This window comes from Myodes glareolus, chromosome 6, assembly GCF_982192425.1.
Source record: "Myodes glareolus chromosome 6, mMyoGla1.1, whole genome shotgun sequence".
Lineage (NCBI taxonomy): Eukaryota > Metazoa > Chordata > Mammalia > Rodentia > Cricetidae > Myodes > Myodes glareolus.
Window position 1 is genome coordinate 2,481,641 of NC_142031.1, and position 17,220 is coordinate 2,498,860.

At 55.9% G+C, this 17,220-nt stretch overlaps 1 protein-coding gene across 1 annotated transcript in view; it reads right to left on the reverse strand.

The window, feature by feature from the left end:
* Positions 1-17,220, reverse strand: part of Megf6 (multiple EGF like domains 6) — a 99,417-nt gene that overhangs the window by 48,771 nt on the left and 33,426 nt on the right. Inside the window, exon 4 of the mRNA XM_087906798.1 lies at positions 491-613. Within this exon, the coding sequence (XP_087762924.1) occupies positions 491-613 (123 nt within the window). The remainder of the gene's footprint in view (positions 1-490; positions 614-17,220) is intronic.

The following is a 17,220-nucleotide window of genomic DNA, read 5'->3' on the forward strand; positions in this document are numbered from 1 at the left end:
GTGACCATCTGATACGGCGAGCAGAGACAGGCTGTTGACCCAGGCCCAGAACCCTGGCCACTGATGGCCCCAAACACTCCAAGAGGCCCAGCTGTTCAAACCAGCCATGGGTCCAGATGTCAGGGCAGCCAGAGAATGAGAAGCTGGGGACGGTAGGGCCTCCTCCATCCTCCTGCTCCCTCCCCTCTCTGTTCCCTGTGTCTCCCCCAGGACTGTCTTCTGTCTGGTCTTGATTTTGCTGACAGCCTGCCAGCAACGTTGGGGTGGAGTTACGGGGGCCAGTTCAGAGCTGGCAAGCTGCTTCCAGCCCCAGGCCTCTTGACAGTCCTCGACAGGCGAGGTTCCTATCAGGGTCGCCGGGCATCCACAGGCATGTGGGCCCTTCCCCCATAGGGACTTAGCCCCTGGGACTAGCATGGGCTTGCCCCTGGCTCCCACCACCCACTCTCCCATCTCCCCTCCTCAGGGCAGAGCAACAGACAGGTCCTACCTTGGCAGGTTTTGCCATCACCCTGGAGCTGGTAGCCGGGTGGACAGCGGCAGTAAAAACCACCCACGGTGTTGCAGCAAGGGCCTTCACAGCCCCCGTTGGCATTGGCACACTCGTCGACATCTGTGGTGAGAAAAGCAGACGAGCATTTGGCCATGGAAACTCAGTGTCCCCAAGGGTTAGGGGGATATCAGCTAACAAGACAGATCCCAAAGAGGGACCCAATAAACTGACCCAGGGTCAGGCTGCCATCCTCCCCTTCCACCCAAGCACCCAGGGAAGTGGCTCTCTTTGCATCCAGTGCAATGTGTCTTACAGGACACTATCTGAGCAGCTCCTCAGGAGAGGATCTGACCTTCGGGAGCAGCTATGAGCAGTGGTGTTAGCTCTGGAGCATCCTGTGTGCCCCGGTGGACCAACTCTGCAGCACTGGGTTTTCCAAGGAAACCAAACTCCCTTTGCTCTGCAGCGAGAGGACCCCACGTGATTCCTCTTCGTAGCTGCCAGAACTTTGCCGACAGACTCAGCACTCTGGTCCCACCAGGACAGCTCTGGGCTCCCTTCATGATCAGGTGGAACCGTGTCAGGTTAGGGAAAGCAGTGAGCACAGAGTGAAGCTGCTGAACCCAGACTGCCAGGTTCTGAGCCCGTGGCTCCTTTTCCTCCATCAGTTCTTATGGGTCCAGAGCACAGGCGGCCACTCTGAGGAGGCATGTGGCCAGCTGAGATGGAGGACCCTTGCCTGGGTTCAGGCTTACCCAGGAGCAACGGTGCTTCAACTGCCACCCGATGTGACTAGCCTGGGACTTAAGGAACCAGGGTTCTGAGGGAGGTTCAGGGGTGTCAGAACCTCACGAATGTGTTGAGTCAGGATCTAGGGCCTCCGTCCACCGGCCTGGTCAGACTGCCGCAGCTGAGTCCAGGGAAGCTGAACTTCTGGTGTCCCCAACCACTTACCTCCAAAGGCTTAGGCTCCTCCCCCTCTCCCCTGTAGTTTCTAGGAAGGCTCAGGGCAACAGGTCATGGGCATACATGGCTAAGCCTTTATTCTACCTGCCATATGTTACTGCCGGGAGGGAAACCAAACCCTCCCTGGTGACATACAGGTAGTAGACAGAATAAGGTGTGGGCACTCTCAGGCCTGAGTTGGCCCAAATCTTGCCCAGTGGCCCCAGTATCTCTTCACATCTCCTCAGGAGGGTCCCTAGAAGAAATTCCCCTGGCTAAGCTAAGGGCCTCAGAGACACCCGCAGTCCCGTGAGAATAGCGGTGGCCAAAGGACACTGGCCAGCTGCCTCTGGAATCTTGGAACGCAGCCACCAGCCCTGCAAAGTCTACAGTGGGAATTTCCTAGGAATTCCTGGGAAGTTACACAGAGTCTCAGCAGAGGTCATGGCCGGGGTACCTAGTGTCCCCCGTCTGCTGGCCTGAGGAGACAGCACCAAAGCCAGGCTGGCTGGCCAGGATATGAGGCACGATGCAGCTTCTAGGTCTGTCCTGTCATTCAGACCACTGTGTGGGAAGCTGGAGAGGAGGCCAGTGGGGACTCACCGGTCAGGGTCACAGACCAAGGTTCTCTCATGGTACTATATGGGCCCTGGGTCCAGGTTAGGGAACCTCGCAAGTCCACACCTTGGTCAAGTGGGCATCAGAGTGAGAATGTCCACCGCTGCTCAGAGCCTCAGGGGCTCCGCATTGTCTACAGGAAAAGCCCTGAGCTTGGCACAATGAGTCACGGTGCCTGGTACCCAGGATAGACACTTGTTGCCCTGTTACCATAGCAGCGGCTAGGGGCTCCTACCCCGAGAACACCTGGGCTAGCCTGAGCCCTGCTGGGTCCCCACAGCCCTGACCACTTGCATTGGGAGATCACCCACAACTGGACATGTAATCCTCAGAGCAGATCTGGTCCCCACCCATCTCAGGGTTCCTGTCTCTAGCCCAGGCCCATGGGGGCTACGGGAAATGGCAAATGCCACATAAATTCCACGCGTAAGAGCTCCAGGACAGAGGGCAGAGCACTCCCTCCCAAGCTGTGACAATCTTTGCCACAACCAGACACCAGGTGAGCAGGGTAGAGTGGGCAGGTCCCCCGGGTGAGCCCCCTTCTATACACAGAGCAGGACCAGTTGGCCATCTGGGAAATGATGGTGGCATTTCGGAGGTAGGGGTGGCTACGGAAGGCCCCCCTCAGTTCATAGTTAACCGTTCAATAAAGGGACCCCCCATCACTTGTGTGTAAACTGCCCCATCCCTGCAAGCCCTATGAGGTCTGCCCAGGCCTCCCCATAGCACTTATAAACATGCCCCATTCATCACCTGTTCCTGGGAGTGGTGGCCTGCAAAGACAGGGTTTCCATGCTTCGGACAGGGACTTTCATGAAACCCTCTCAAATCAATACAGTTGGGAGACCGTGACATTGGCATGCACGCACACATAGTGATCTGACGCAAGACCCTTCACAGATGAATCCACTGGGGGCAGACCTAGAGCCTAGCACAGAGGTCCACCAAGTAGTTGTCCTTGCGGCCTTGGCTGACAACACCACTGATGCTGAGTCTGGTGACTAAGGATGGTTGTTCCAAGACAATATGCGCAACCTTCATGTGCCTTTAAAAAAAAACAAAAGAAAAAAAAACAACAAACCTGGACCTTGGCCCCTTGAGTCCACTGAGGACTCACTAGGATGTCTCTACAGTTCCCAAGGATGTTCCCCTCACCCCATCAGCTCACTAAGACACCTCCACAGCTCACTAGGACACCCCAGGAAATACCTCCATATGTCAGCTTACTAAGACACCTCCACAGTTCACTAGGACACCCCAGGAAATATCTCCATTTCCCTCTTTCTGACACTCTACTGTCCCCATGTCAAAATCAGTCCTTGGAGCAGTCCCCTATGGTTCTGAGGTCGTAAAGAGTGAAAGGGAATTGGTCCCAGGGGGCTGCACACTACACCGCTGTCAGTCTGAGACAAAGCCCAGGAAACAGACGACGAGCCAGTGCTGTGAGGTCTGTCCACCAAGGTGACGAAAGCACTGGAGGGTGAGAGTTGATGGCCTCACAGCGCCGGAAACACGCCAGGTGCCACTGAAGCCTGAGCCCCAAGAGTTGGTTTCTCATCATGTGAGGCTCACCTCAATTTAAACAGAAAAAGAGATGACCTTCCTGCCAGGTATGTCCCACTGCTTTGGAGATTTTGAGGCAAAGCAAAAAGCGGAGCCTGGGTCCCTCTACAGCTCAGGCCCCAGTACAGTGACTCCACATAAATGAGTGCCAAGCCATGAAGACACCGTGGCATCTCGGGAACCAGCCTGAAATGACTGGCATAGCCTCACCTGCACATCCATCAACATAAGATGCCAACGGGTACGTTGACAGGGTTCTCAGAGGTCCTCATATAGCATCCCCACCGAGCAGAGCCAAGGCTGTGACAGGTGTCCCACAGATCCAGTCCTTCAGACCTGGGCACAGCCCCCTAATACGGCGACGCATGGTGGGGCTTCCATAGGGGCCCATTGCCGAGAACAAAACAAAGTTCTAGGAAGCACAGACAAACAGCCAAGGCCAGCACAGACCCCAGGGGACAGACCGCATGCTTGGCCCACTTGGCCATCATTAATCATCTAGATTGGAGGCTGCTGGGAGTGACAGGGCCTTAAGGGCATCAGCAGGAGGTGTGATGTGAAACTCCCCTCCTCCTGGAGAAGCAATTCTAGAAAAACACTAAGAACAGTACAAGACCTGGCCCTGAACTGGTCCGCATCTACACGTCCCTCAGGCCTCAACAGCCGCTGTCTGATAGACGGATCTCTGGCAAGTAGGTCTGGAATCCTCCCCCAGGGATGTATGTCCCCAGGATGTCCAGCCTTCCTCTCTCCTCCTGTCAAGGCTGGCTTCACCGTGTCATGCCAGCCCGGGAGCGGGGGGGGGGGGGGGGGGGGGGGGGCGGGGGGGGTGTCTCTAGCAAATAGTCCTCCAAGGGCAGGACGCTGTGGTCTCTCCTTCCCCACACATCCTCCACCCTGCAGGGTGAAGGCAACCTTTACACAATGTCCTGCACAGGAGACCATCAGGGGAGTTGGATGGGGGGCAGAGGCCAAAAACTGGGGAGGAGAGGCTGTGGCTCCCTCACACAGGAGAAGCAGCCATAGGGAGATAATCCCAGCCCACGGTCGTTTTCTGGGATATGGTACTTCTAAGACGTATCCTCTCCCCCACTTCACACTAGATGTGAGGCACACGCCACCAGCCTACACTGGGCTCCAAGCCGGGCATCACCATCAGGTACGACCCAGGAACCTTTCTCTGTACCAGGAGTACTGTGGCTTGGTCCTTGACACCCCACTTTACCCCTGGGAACACAGCCTGCTTAGCATCCTGGCCCCCAGCCGTAGGCAGGATGAAATGGGAATCCAAGCCCGGCCGCAACGGTGCCTATTATCCTGCCCTCATCAGTCCCGCCCCCCCCCCCCAGGCAGCTCTAGGTTCTGAGGAGAAGACTGGTGACCAGGACCCAGAGGGCCACGAGGACATGATAGCATTAAAGTATCTGGGGCTGGGCCCAGGACAGCCATGTGACTAGGTCCAGAACAGAGCCCGGGAAGAGTGGGAGAACCTAAAAAGAAGACAAGGGAGACAGCCAAGAAAATAGGAGCCCCAGTCTGGGAGGGCAGCTTGATGGACAGGCAATCTGCCCCACCCACCTAGCTCTGCTCCCCAGATGATCCACAGTTGGAGGCAATATCCACCAATCCCCCACCTGGGGGCCGCTTCCCTTATGGCCCAGCCGCTGGAAGGCCCCCAGGTCCATCCTGCCCAAAGCTCAGGCTGGGCCCAAAGACTGGAGCCCAGCCAACCCTAAGGACTAGCAACAAGGCCCACTCAGCTGGCACACTGGGTTAGAGGATACAGTCCCCTTCCGAAGGTACAGGGGAGGGCCCACCTACCTCCGTGTGGGCTCCCGGGGCCCTGAGACTAGGGTCACCAGCCCTCCGGCCTTGAGCAAGAGACTCACAGTCTATCGGACCTTCCTGTGGGACCCCGGCCTGCCCTTGGCTGCTCTCACTAGACCGCTGTAGAGGACTGGTGACCTCATATCTGGGCTCTTGGCACAGCAGTCCTTTCTAGAACTCTTTGGGAGGAACACAAAAGGAGAGGGCTCAGCCAAAGGATGCACCCCCCAACTACACCATACACACGCATCCCACACACATATACCACCCCCACCCCCTACACACAGACAGACGTGCACACCTTGGCCTATAAAGAAGAGCTTCCCAGACCAGGAGGCCTTGCTGTATGGAACATGGGATGGGACACCCAAAGGGGCTGCCCACACCCACTGGGTAGGGGAGACAGCCAGGGCTTCAACTCGTGGGCCTGTGGGGACAGTTCTACCTGATCTGTCTTCCCACCTGAAGCCTCAGGCTGCCTGTCAGGAGCCAGGATTAACGAGGCCAAGATGCTCGTCTTCCTTTAGTCAGGTGTCACCCAGACAGGCCAAGGCTGCTCCCCGAGTCTCATCCAAGGAGCTGATGCAAACCAGCTGGCCTAGAGTCAGCCACCCAGAGCTCCAGAGAAAGGCGAGGGGCTACAGGTACCAGGGGCTTCAGAGAGAACCTGGGAGGTCTGGGAAGGACCCTCCCCTGGGGGTAGGTGGACAGTCCCTCACTTTGCTGTGCCAGACTGAGAGACAATCCCCAGGACATCCCTTCGGCCAACAACGCTCCAGGAGACTCTGAATCTGGGCAAGATGCATTGGCTGGGCCTCTTTCCTACCTCCCCAGGAATGCTCCTCCCTAGGAATGTTCCACTTCAGAGCCCAGATGGGCCCCTCCTTCCCTCAGGGCCAGTGGGACAATTGGGAATCTCTGTGTAAGCTTGCTCTGCAGGGCCAACATGCCCGCTCAGCTCTCCAGGCTGAACGAGCTCAGGGGTGTTGCTTGGGTGGAGCTGAGCACCCACACGCTCCCCCTCACCAGCTCCTATCCCCAGGATACTGCCATGCCTTCCTTCCCGTGTCCCCTGCCAAATGCTGTGGCAGGTGTCTGGCCTCAGGGACAGGGAAACAGATCCTTTTAGGAAAACAGTGGGGCTCTGTGCCAGCCTTGGGGGTGCAGGAAAGGGTGATGACAGTGACGGGTGGTTAGCACTGCTGCTCAGCTGGTGATGAGAGTGGCTGCTCTCGGTGGTGGCCATCTGTGGAAGGTCAGACAGCAGTGAAGGAGGGTCTAGGGAGGAAGTCTAGCCAGGCTGAAAGGGACGTGCAAGCTCATGGGTGCCTAGCAGATGTCAGCGGGCAGAGCTGAGACAGACCAGAGCCCGGACTGGATCAGGGGTTGGTAACGACAGACCTGGAGTCGGGTTGGAGCCTCAAGGTACCCTGGAATTAGAGGGGTCGGTAGTTCCCGTCACCAATGTCCCCAAGCACCACCAACCAGGGCTCAGGAAGTGACCCAGTTGTCAAGAGCACTGGCTACTCTTGCAGAGGACCCGGGTTTGGTTTTCAGCCCCCACACGGTCTGTAACTCCAGTTACAGGGAATCCAACACCGTCTTCTGCCCTCCACAGGCCACAAGCACACCTGTGGTGCACATATATACATGCAAGCAAAACACTCATATAAATAATTTTTTTTTTCAAAATATCGCTAACCAGGTAGCATAAACAATGATTTTGTTCTCTCTCAACTCTAACAGTTGATCACTAAGCCAAATCAAGGCATGGGCAAGGGGGTCATACTCCCTCTAGAATCTCAGGCCGCCGCCCCCTCCCCCAGCTCCCATTCTCCCCCACATCACTCCAACCTCTGCCTCCAAGGCCACATCACTTCTCTACCTTGCCTGGTTTCTGTACCTCCAAAGAGGACCGTTGTAAAGGCACACGGGACCCTTAGGGAATCATGGCCAATCTCTCCCTCTCAAGACGGTAAAATAGATTATATCTTCCAAACCTCTGTCCTAAAGCCAGGGGCTCTGAGATCAGCTAGGGATACTAGGTGCCAAGTCACTGGCTTGGGGCTGGTGGTCCACACCCCTTGGCTTGTTCAAGCTTCCTCAGGGCAGAGATAAGATAGGCAGAACCCCAAGATCTTCTGGGCCTTTCCTATCTACTCCCTTAAAGCAAGTGGGACCAAGGGTCACTTCTCAGAAGTATAGGCAAGGCCCAGCAACGGGACATTCACCCACCCATCTGGTTAGCCACCAAGCGGCCACTCAGAACATCCCCAAGCTCTCCCAGGACCAGCAGGAAGCAGCCTCTGTGGTTCCCTGGAGCCAAGACCACCTGCCTGTACCCAGATGAAGATCTGAGCTGGACATAGCTCACAGTCCTGGACACCCCAACACCCACACAACACCCACACATGTCAGGCACAAGTGTCCTCTTGAACCTTGGGTACTTCACACCTGACAATGCTTTCATAGATATACAGAAGCTCAGCAGGGGTCCCGTGGGCAAGAGTTCTGAGCTGGCTTGACCTCCCGGCTGCAGGAGGACTGCGGCGATCCTCAAACCTCTGTGGTCCTTCCTTCTCTCACCTTAGGTGCAGGAGCACACCACAAGGAAACCTAGACGGGTCACTAGAGTAAATCTATGCAGACCAAGATCAGGAGCCACCACAGCCTTGGGTCCTACCTAACCAAACCCAAGACAGCCAGAACCAAGCCTCTGGTTATCATGCGTGGTTATAGGGGAACCTGGTAACCATGGGAGGCCCCAGGAGCTGAGTCTCTTAGGAGACATGTTGGGACCCCCACAGGGCAGACAAGAAACTTCCCACTCTACCAGTTGCTCTCAGGCCAGACACCCGCAGTGACCTGCATCACATCTCCCCCTGGGGTCATAACCTGCATCACCATCTCTGGCTGGGGTCACAGCCAAGGCTATGTCTGCAGGGTGGAGTGGCAGGGGGCAGGACCAGCCTCTCTGCTTCCATCGAGAAGACAGTTGTCAGCTATTGTGTACACATGCGGCTCATAGGAAACCAGGCTCAAAGAGGGTCCCCCACCCCCACCTGGGGAAGAATCTGGCCCACCCACTCTGGGTCTGCAGTTGGTACACTAGGACTGACCCACAACCACAACCCTAGAGCCAGACCAAAGTCTAAGCCAGCAGTGGCCTCTCTACCTGCCACTGGGTACCCAGACGCAGAGAGATTTGGGCTGTATCTACAGGATAAGAGCCATGCTCTGCTTTTCCGATTCTGGCTGAGAAGGTCCCATCCTCTATAATCAAGAGCCCTGTGAAAGGCCCATCACCTTGGCCCCAAGAGCCCCCTGAACTCCCTGGAGGCAGAAGTGTCAGGCTGGCTTTATGAAGCACATACAGTAAATGCTTTATCCGAGACTTCAGAAGATGGGAACGCCGTGTTCCGTTACCTCCCCCAGGGCTGGAGCACAGACACAGGGGCGGGGGAGGTACACAGGGGTGGAGGGAGTTCCTGCAAAGCAAAAGCAGCCTGCAGCCCCCACCCCCACCTTGCACAGCCCCACCCTAGCTTCTTGTCTGTTGGGTGAAGCCCAGGGAAGCAGCCCTTAGGCCTCAGAATAGCCTGGGGGTCCAGCAAGAGACACTCAGCAGGGGCCTGAGGACAACCCTGACCACCTCAGCCTTCATCTTGCACTAGAGGACCTGGGTAGGGCAGCACACAGATGATGGTCTGGCAGGCAGGGGGCCCCCAGCCAGAGATAGGCAGACAGCTAAGTGCAGGGCTCCAGAGACGTGCATGTTCTGGGCTTTGGAGGTGAGGCTACAAATGTTCTCCTTGTTCTGCTTCCCAGGGCTTAGCTGCTGCAACGCTGGCCCCTGAGACAAATGCCTCCTACCCCTAGGGCCTCTGAATGTGTGATGCTGTGTCAGCAAAGCGGGGCTGGGCTGCTGGAACAAGTGAGGTTGCTGGGTTGCTGAAGTTGCCTGGCGGCGTTCTCTGTGACCGAGAGGGGTCCCGCGAGTGGGGTGGGAGGGAGATGAGGCTGGGACCATGAGGTGAGATGAGATTGTCCACCCTGAGTCTGACGGAGGACAAAGGGGCCACAAACCCATGCATGTGAGATCCTGGGAAGCGACGCAAGGCCAGGCTGTGATCTTCCCAGGGCCACATGAGGTGGAACTCATTCAATTATCTCCCATTTGAGTTAGTCTGGACGGTACCAGAGAAGCTAACACTGTCACTGGGAGTGAATTACCTTTAAAATGGAAAGAAACAAGTTCATACTCAGCAGCCTCTGCCTACTGCTCCAGGCTGAGCTTGCCCTTGGCTCTTAGACCCGGGGAGGGAACGGTGCCCAGCAGAGCCGCTGTTGTAGCAAGCCCAGCTTCCACCACCCGAATACCTTACTGGGTGGTGGTTATCTCAGTTCAGGAGCCTTACCAGCTCGGGGCGGCCTGAACATTCCAGACTGATTCCCACCAGACCCTGCCCATCTTAACACAGACTGGTAGTAGGATGAGAAGACATCCATATCACGACACCTCCAGGGCAAGCACTGGGAGGCCTGGCTCCATGCCAGCAAGATGGGCACAGCAAAGGATCATGGGATGGCGAGAAAGGACCTGGGCAGAACAGCCAAAGCAGAAGGACCTAAAGGAGCACTATTGTGGAAGCTTTTCTGGAAGGAGCAGTCATCCTCAGGGCAGAAGTAGCTCGGAAGAAACCAGTGCAGGCAGGTGTGCCAACCACAGGGCACCAGCTCCAGGGAGAGCCAGTGACGAGTGTGTGTGTGTGTGTGTGTGTGTGTGTGTGTGTGTGTGTGTGCACGCGCGTGTGTGCATGGTGCCTCACTGGAAAGCAACACAGCTCTCTCGCATCACATCACTGAACCTGTGCAGGAGACATTCCTTCAGGAAAACCTCCAAGGACCCCCTCACTATCACCCCTGCATCTGGAAGTGGAGATACATCTCATTGTGCAATGGTGCTGCTTGGGACCCAGCAGAAGGAAAGCACTGGACCCTAACATGTGTGCACAAGGTGTGATGCTCAGTCTGTCCTTAAAATAAGCTTCACAGCGGCACAGAGAAGCCAATTAAGAACTGCCCCCTCGCCCTGGGTGGCTCTGTGGTGGACAATGAGCCTCATGCTACCAACACCATCATCTGCTCAAAGGAACACACCTGGGACCTCAGCATGTGACCCTTTCTCATAAACGTGTGAGCATCTGTGATGACCACGGCTACAACCCAAACAGCTTTCGTGGAAGAGAGGAGACAGGCAGAGACCCAATCAGTCTAGTGCATCCTCAGAGAACACAAGCAGCAGGCAATGCCCTAAGCAACGAGCAGAAAACACGGAAAGGGTTCTTTACAAATGGGGTGGGGGTGGGGCGCTCAGAGGCTATGAGTACCATCCCCAGCACCTACAGTGGGTACCTCACAGCCATCTATAGCTACAGTACCAGGGAGATCCAATGATTGTGTGTGCCTACAAGCTCGTGTACATGTGTGTGCCTGCAAGTTCGTGTGCATGCGTGCGTGCGTGCATGCATGCATGCGCACATACATATACAAGCGAATGCCACCTCATGCATGTAGGAGATCTGGGACAATTCACAGGAATCTGGTCTCTCCTTCCACTACGTGGGTTTAGTGTACAAAATTCAGGATTTCAGTGCCTTTACCTGCTGAGTCACCTGGATGGTGCTGCTTGCTTGCCTTCTTCCTCTTTCTTTCTTTCTCTTTCTTTCTCTCTTTGTTGTTTGTTTCTTTTTGTTTCTGGACAGTTTGAGGTTTATAGAAACATTCAGAGTACAGAGTTCCTTGTGTCCCCTTTCCTTTCCACCCACAGCTCTTTCCTTACTTTCACAATGTTTTGTTACGATTGCATGTGTATGGGTGTTGGGTTGCATGCAGGTCTGCACAACACATGTGCGTCTGGTGCCCTGGAGGCCAGAAGATGTTGGATACCCTAGGATTGGAGTTCCAGAGGATCGTGGACCACCCTGTGGATACTGGGAATTGAACTTGGGCCTCTGGAGGAGCAGCCAGTGCTACCAGCTGTTGAGCTATCTCTGCAGCTCAATCTCTTCCTTATTAACAGCACATTGGGGGGCGCATTGTGTAGAAGGGCAGCATGCCACTGTTACCTCAGGCTCACTGTCTGAGCTCTACAGAAACACACACAGGGTATTTCACGCTCCAGGGGTTTGAGCAGGTAATGGTGACACGGGTCCTCTGATTTCCACCGCCCTCCGCATTTCCTCTCTCCTATCCCTTTCTCTCTGGTCCCTAGAGATCTCCGACTTTTCACATTATATCTTGTTTATTTATGTCATGGGCACGTATATATGTGAGCGTTCGTACCGCAGTGCTCATGTGAAAGTCAGGACAGCTTGTGGGACTCGGGTCTCTCCTTCCACTACGTGGCTCCCAGGGATGGAACTTCAGTCATCACCTGCCCAGGCTCTAGCTTTTTAACTTCTTCCTCTTCCAGAATGTTAGAAGTTGGAAGCACACACATGTAGCCAGCTCAGATCAGTTCACATCAGGGAGCCATGCAGTTGATGAGCTGGGCTTTCAATATTTTCCAACAGGAAGCTGGAGATGGAGGGAAAGCTGGGAGCCAACACACACACACACCACCTCCCACCCCCACCCCCCCACACCCTCTCCACATACACCCCATAGCCCATAGTCTGTAGAGCAACTTGAAGACAAGACATGGTGATCCACAAATAGCCTAAAAGGGCTCCCTCACCTGCCTCAACATCCAAGGTCATTGGGCAGCCTCTTTAGAAAAACCACAGGCCCTGCCCCTGCGGTGACTACAGGAGCAGCTGGCCGATAGCTATGGTTGAGACAGGGAGGCTTCTCCACCGGTGACTCCCTCCTGGGGCCTCAGTGCCCTCGGGCCCACACCTGTCCACATTTCCAGGGTCTCCGGAAGGCACAGCCAAGCCCCAGGCTCCCTGCTCCGCCCTTAGACCAGGAACAGAGGTGGCCCTGGGCTCCAGCTCCTCTGAGGCTGCTCCTAGGGAAGGGCCTTGCCCGGCGGGAGAGACAGACTTTCCGGAACAGTAAGGTTCTGTGCAGCGAGGAGGACTGAAGCAGTTGCAGAGCCATGACCCAAACCAAGGGGTGCACAGGCCTCCCAACAGCCCCCCCCATCTCCCACTCCTCCCCGAGATCAATCAGGTTCCCTGCCTATACACATCAGCATCCAAGACTGTAGGAATGGGCTTTGGGGTTGGTTTTTTTTTTTATTTTATTTTCCATTTCTTTTCCAGAAAACAAGACAAGATGTAAAAGGCTCAGAAGATGCCAAGAACATTCCTCAGATTCCCCCAAATGTCCAGGTCTTCACTCGCCGCCATGGCCATGACTTTGACTCTGGGCCTTTCATTTCTCTGCCAGGGGGCGGGGGGACTGTAGCAGGAAGATCCGAGCCAAGCAGGCCTAAGCCAGCAGTGCACTGGGGGCCGGGGATGCTGGGAGCCCCTTGCTTGCCTGTGCCTCTGTCTTACCTCACTGTCTGTCCCAATCTCCCTCTGTCATTTTGCCAAGGACACTGACTGCTGGTTCTCCCAGGTCTTGGAAGATCTCAACCCATGTCTTCCTTGTGGTCTGGATGACTGGCTATGACCAGCTTTGCCGCTTACTCAGTTTCTGGGCCAAGAACTGGAGGATCTGGGGGCGCTCTTCCCTTTTCTACGGCTCCCTCCAGCAGAGCTCAGCACCCCACCAGGGATGAGACTGGGCCTGGCTGGGAACCCACCCTGGGTGTCAGCCTTAGCCGGAGCTGGCCAGCTGTCCGCTCACACTCTCCCTGTTTATAAGGGAGAGCTACGTGCATCTGATCCTCTGGCCAGCATCTGACTTGCCCCATCCAGCACAGATGGCCAGAGCAGCAGCTCCTCCGTACACTTGCTCTAGAGGAGGGCACTGGCTATCCCAGGAGCCCAGACCTGGCTGCAGACCTCTCCAGAGAGGCCACCCATGCCTACTGGGGAAGCCTACTCCCTTGAATACTTCTGCCCACCCTCATCTGATGCCACCACACCTTTCTCAGTCTCCCTGCACATTGACTAGCCCTGACCTCGCAGTAGTACTGGCCCCAGGACGGCCATGTGTCTCTGTGAGTGTCCTGTCCCATCTGCCTTCCTGCTGGATACAGGTCCCTGTGAATGGGCCACATCTCAAAACTGTAGCATAGCCTGGAGCACAGTAAAGACCAACAAACACTTGTTGAGAGAATGCTTGCTAGAGGCAGGGAGATGGACTTGGATTTTAGTCCATACGGGATCTGGCTTGGGCTTAAGTACAAACAACATCACACCACAGGACACCCTGCAGAGGGGCAATGATGTCCACACTCGGGGTATCAGAATTAAGAGGCAGGCCAGTGCATAAAGAGCGTGAGGGCTGGAGTTCAAATCCCCAGCACCCACAGCAGCCCATCTGTAATGTCAGCCCTCCAAAGACAGAAGTGGGGGAGAGCCCAGAGTAAGCTAGCTAAACAGACTAGCCGTGCTGGTGAGCACTGAGTTCAGTGAGATTCTGACTTAATGAAGAAGGGGGAGGGTGACAGAGGAAGACTTACAAAGTCAACGTTGACCCTTCAGGAGTACAACTCACAATATGCACACGCGCGCACACACACAGAAAGAGAGAGAGAGAGAGAGGCAGACACACAGACACACACACAGACACACATGCACACACACACACACACAGAGGCAGACACACAGAAAGAGACACACACAGACACGCATGCACACGTGTGCATGTGCACACACAGAGACGGGGGGAGAGGCAGATGCACAGAAAGAGACACACACAGGCATGCATGCGTGCACACACACACACACACACACACACACACACACACAGAGAGATACAGACAGACGCAGACAGAGGGGGAAATGCAGGGAGAAGTGCTAAGAGGTAGAATGGGTTGGGGGAGGGAGGGCTGCCCATCCTTCATAAGGCAATCTGGAGACAGAGCAGGCTGAGGCTGTTTTAACTCTGGGGAGGGAAGGCTGTGGCCCTGCCCACCCTGTGTCCAGCACCCTGAAGACTTGAGTCCTCTTCCCAGCGCACTTCCCCTACACACCCGTGCTCACGTCGCCAATTAGCTGATTCCTTTCCCAACCCTTCCTGGCTCAAACAAGGTTCCAAGAGCTTCCCCTGCTCCCATCACACTGGCTTCTACTTCTCCATCCTTGACTATCATCACAGACAAGCCTAACCCCAGCTGCAGCCCCAGCCCCAGCCCCAGCCCCAGCCCCAGCCCCTGCTGCCCTCCTCCTCCCTGGACCCTCAGCCTCCCACAACCAGAGGGAGCCCTCAGAACAGGCGTTTTGTACCCTGCTCCTAACAGGGCTGATAGACCTGTGACCAGCTCCTTCCCACCACACTTGCCACTCTGAACAGGTTGGCAGTGTCACCCTGGACCCACCTGTGCCAGGCTGCATCCCCCCCAGACCTCCCAGCCCCACCTCTCCGTTGCCTCCAGTGTCCTAACATTTCTCCCCTATTACTTCAAATGTCATGATGCAGATCACAGAGGAAAGGGCTTGGGTTGGCCTGGATCGCCAAACCCTGGTGATATCCAGTAAGAGATTGCCTGGGTGAGAATGAGAGGGAGGTGTGTGTGCGTGCATGCGTGGTGTGTGTGTGTGTGTGTGTGTGAGAGTGTGAGTGAGTGTCAGGGCCTTGCCATTTCTCCTACTGTCCCCAAGCCCTGGGAAGATGGCACATAAGATCACTGTGGACATTGCCAAGAGTAGGTGAGAATGCAGGAATGAAGCCAAATAGGGCACAGACCCTCAGCCCCCTCTGCCTATGTCGTGACTATTTTTTAGGCATACTAATGACCCTAAATCCTAGGTAGCCATAGCCTGCATTAACCTCTTACTGCCACCAGGGGGCACCAGTGCACCACCCTGAATACAAGGCACCAAAGCAAATGGGGGACCCTGAGCTCATCCCGCAGAGGATCTGTGAACCTCTAAATCTGCCCAGTGCTGGACCTAGCTGTTTAAGGGTTCTTCTGCCAACATTCCCCGCCACCCAGGGAAAGGTCTGGGAGAAATGAAAAGCTGGGCGCCCCAGCTCTGGCAGCAAGGGATGAGGGGCCAACAACCCTAAGGAGGGCAGGCATAGTTGGGACTGAAAGTTCTAGGTGCCTCCTCCAGAGGCACAGGGGGCAACAACCAGGATAACAACTGGAGAGTCAAGCCACCATGAGGCTGCCCACTAGGCCCAGTGACAGGAACCCCTTTACTCTCCCCTGTGTGGTCACAGGTACCCAACCAACCATTCCCACTCCCGCCACCGTCTAGCTACAGGATCCATAGGATCTTCATTGACGTCTCACCCTGCCCAGCAAATTCTAGATCCTGTTTTCCTCCAGGTGTGGCTTATAGACCCAGGGGCCCACAGCAAACAGCACCTGACCAGGGCCAGGTTCAAATCTTCAGCAACTGACAGGCCCCGGTCTGAAGTCTGGCTGGGAGAGCCTGTGTGGGCAGGGCCAAGAGGTGGGGATGTTTCTACCATGGCTACAGAAAAGCCTGGAGCTAAGCACCTTCCCCCCGCACAGAATTCAGATGACTTCGATGTGTGTGTGGTACCATGAGAACGCAGGGGCAGAGCCCGCTGCCCAGTCCCTGCCCACGGTCCACACCAGCCCTGCAACTCAGCCGAGGGAAAGCAAATCACCAGCTCAGCCCTGCACACTTCCCTAGGTTCAGGGTGGTGGAGTAAAGTCCCCTAAAGAGCCCAGCGCCTGGATGTTGCCCCTGCAAATGTCAGTTTCCCCATCCACAGAATGAGATGGGGGAATCTTACAGAAAACTCATCTGCCCCAAACACCGCAGAATGCCTGGGACCCTGGCTCTGTTCTGTGGGGACACCCGAGACCTATAAAGACGATACACACAGAACTCAACAGAGGGGCAGTCTGGACTGAACCCTGAGAGGGAGGAGCTGCAGAGGCTTTTCTGTGGGCCCGGGGTCACGTGGGTTCTGAGCGCCATGTAGGGACGCCCATCTCTAGTGTCATGTGCTCTCAGTGCCACCTTAACTGAGGGCGCTGTGCCTTCACTGTACCCAACCTCCAAGGGTGCTCAGATGCCACCAGGAGCAATGCAGCCATGGAGGACTAGAGAGGACAAGCCAGCCAGGGGAAACACATGAAGGCTCTCAGGGGTGAGGGTGCTTCTGGGAAACGTGGAGAGGCCTCAAGGGCGCACAGCTGGTCAGGGAATCAGGAACACCGAAGAGTAAAAGAGGCGCACATAGCTGTGACCTGGATAGAGTTTGGGGGGGTGGGCCACGCACCCTAACTTGCAAGTGGACAGAGCTGTAATCCCTGTGGTATAGTCCACCTGGAAGGCAGAACAGCTCAATGGATCACTGACCCGCATCGGGTCCTCCTACTGGGAAGATGACGGGCCCAGAGGACCCACTCAAAACCAAGGAGCTTCCCTGCGCCGTGCACGTTCCAAGGCGCAGCCCAGACACAAAGGGAGGTGTCCCAGGACACGGAGCCGCTTCCTTTCCATGCAACCCTCCTGGGGTGCGCCTCCAAACACATCGGGGGTAGAGAGGAGATGATGTCATTCCCACTGGCCAGAGGCCAGACCACACCCTCCCCTTTTCCTCGAGCGCACAGCGCCTGGAGTATCAGACACAGACTGCTGGGTGAGTCAGGCCTTCCAAGGCCGTCCGGAGGAAAAGGCAGGTCGAGAAGGTATTATAAACTGGGGCTCAGGGAATGAGACCAGGAA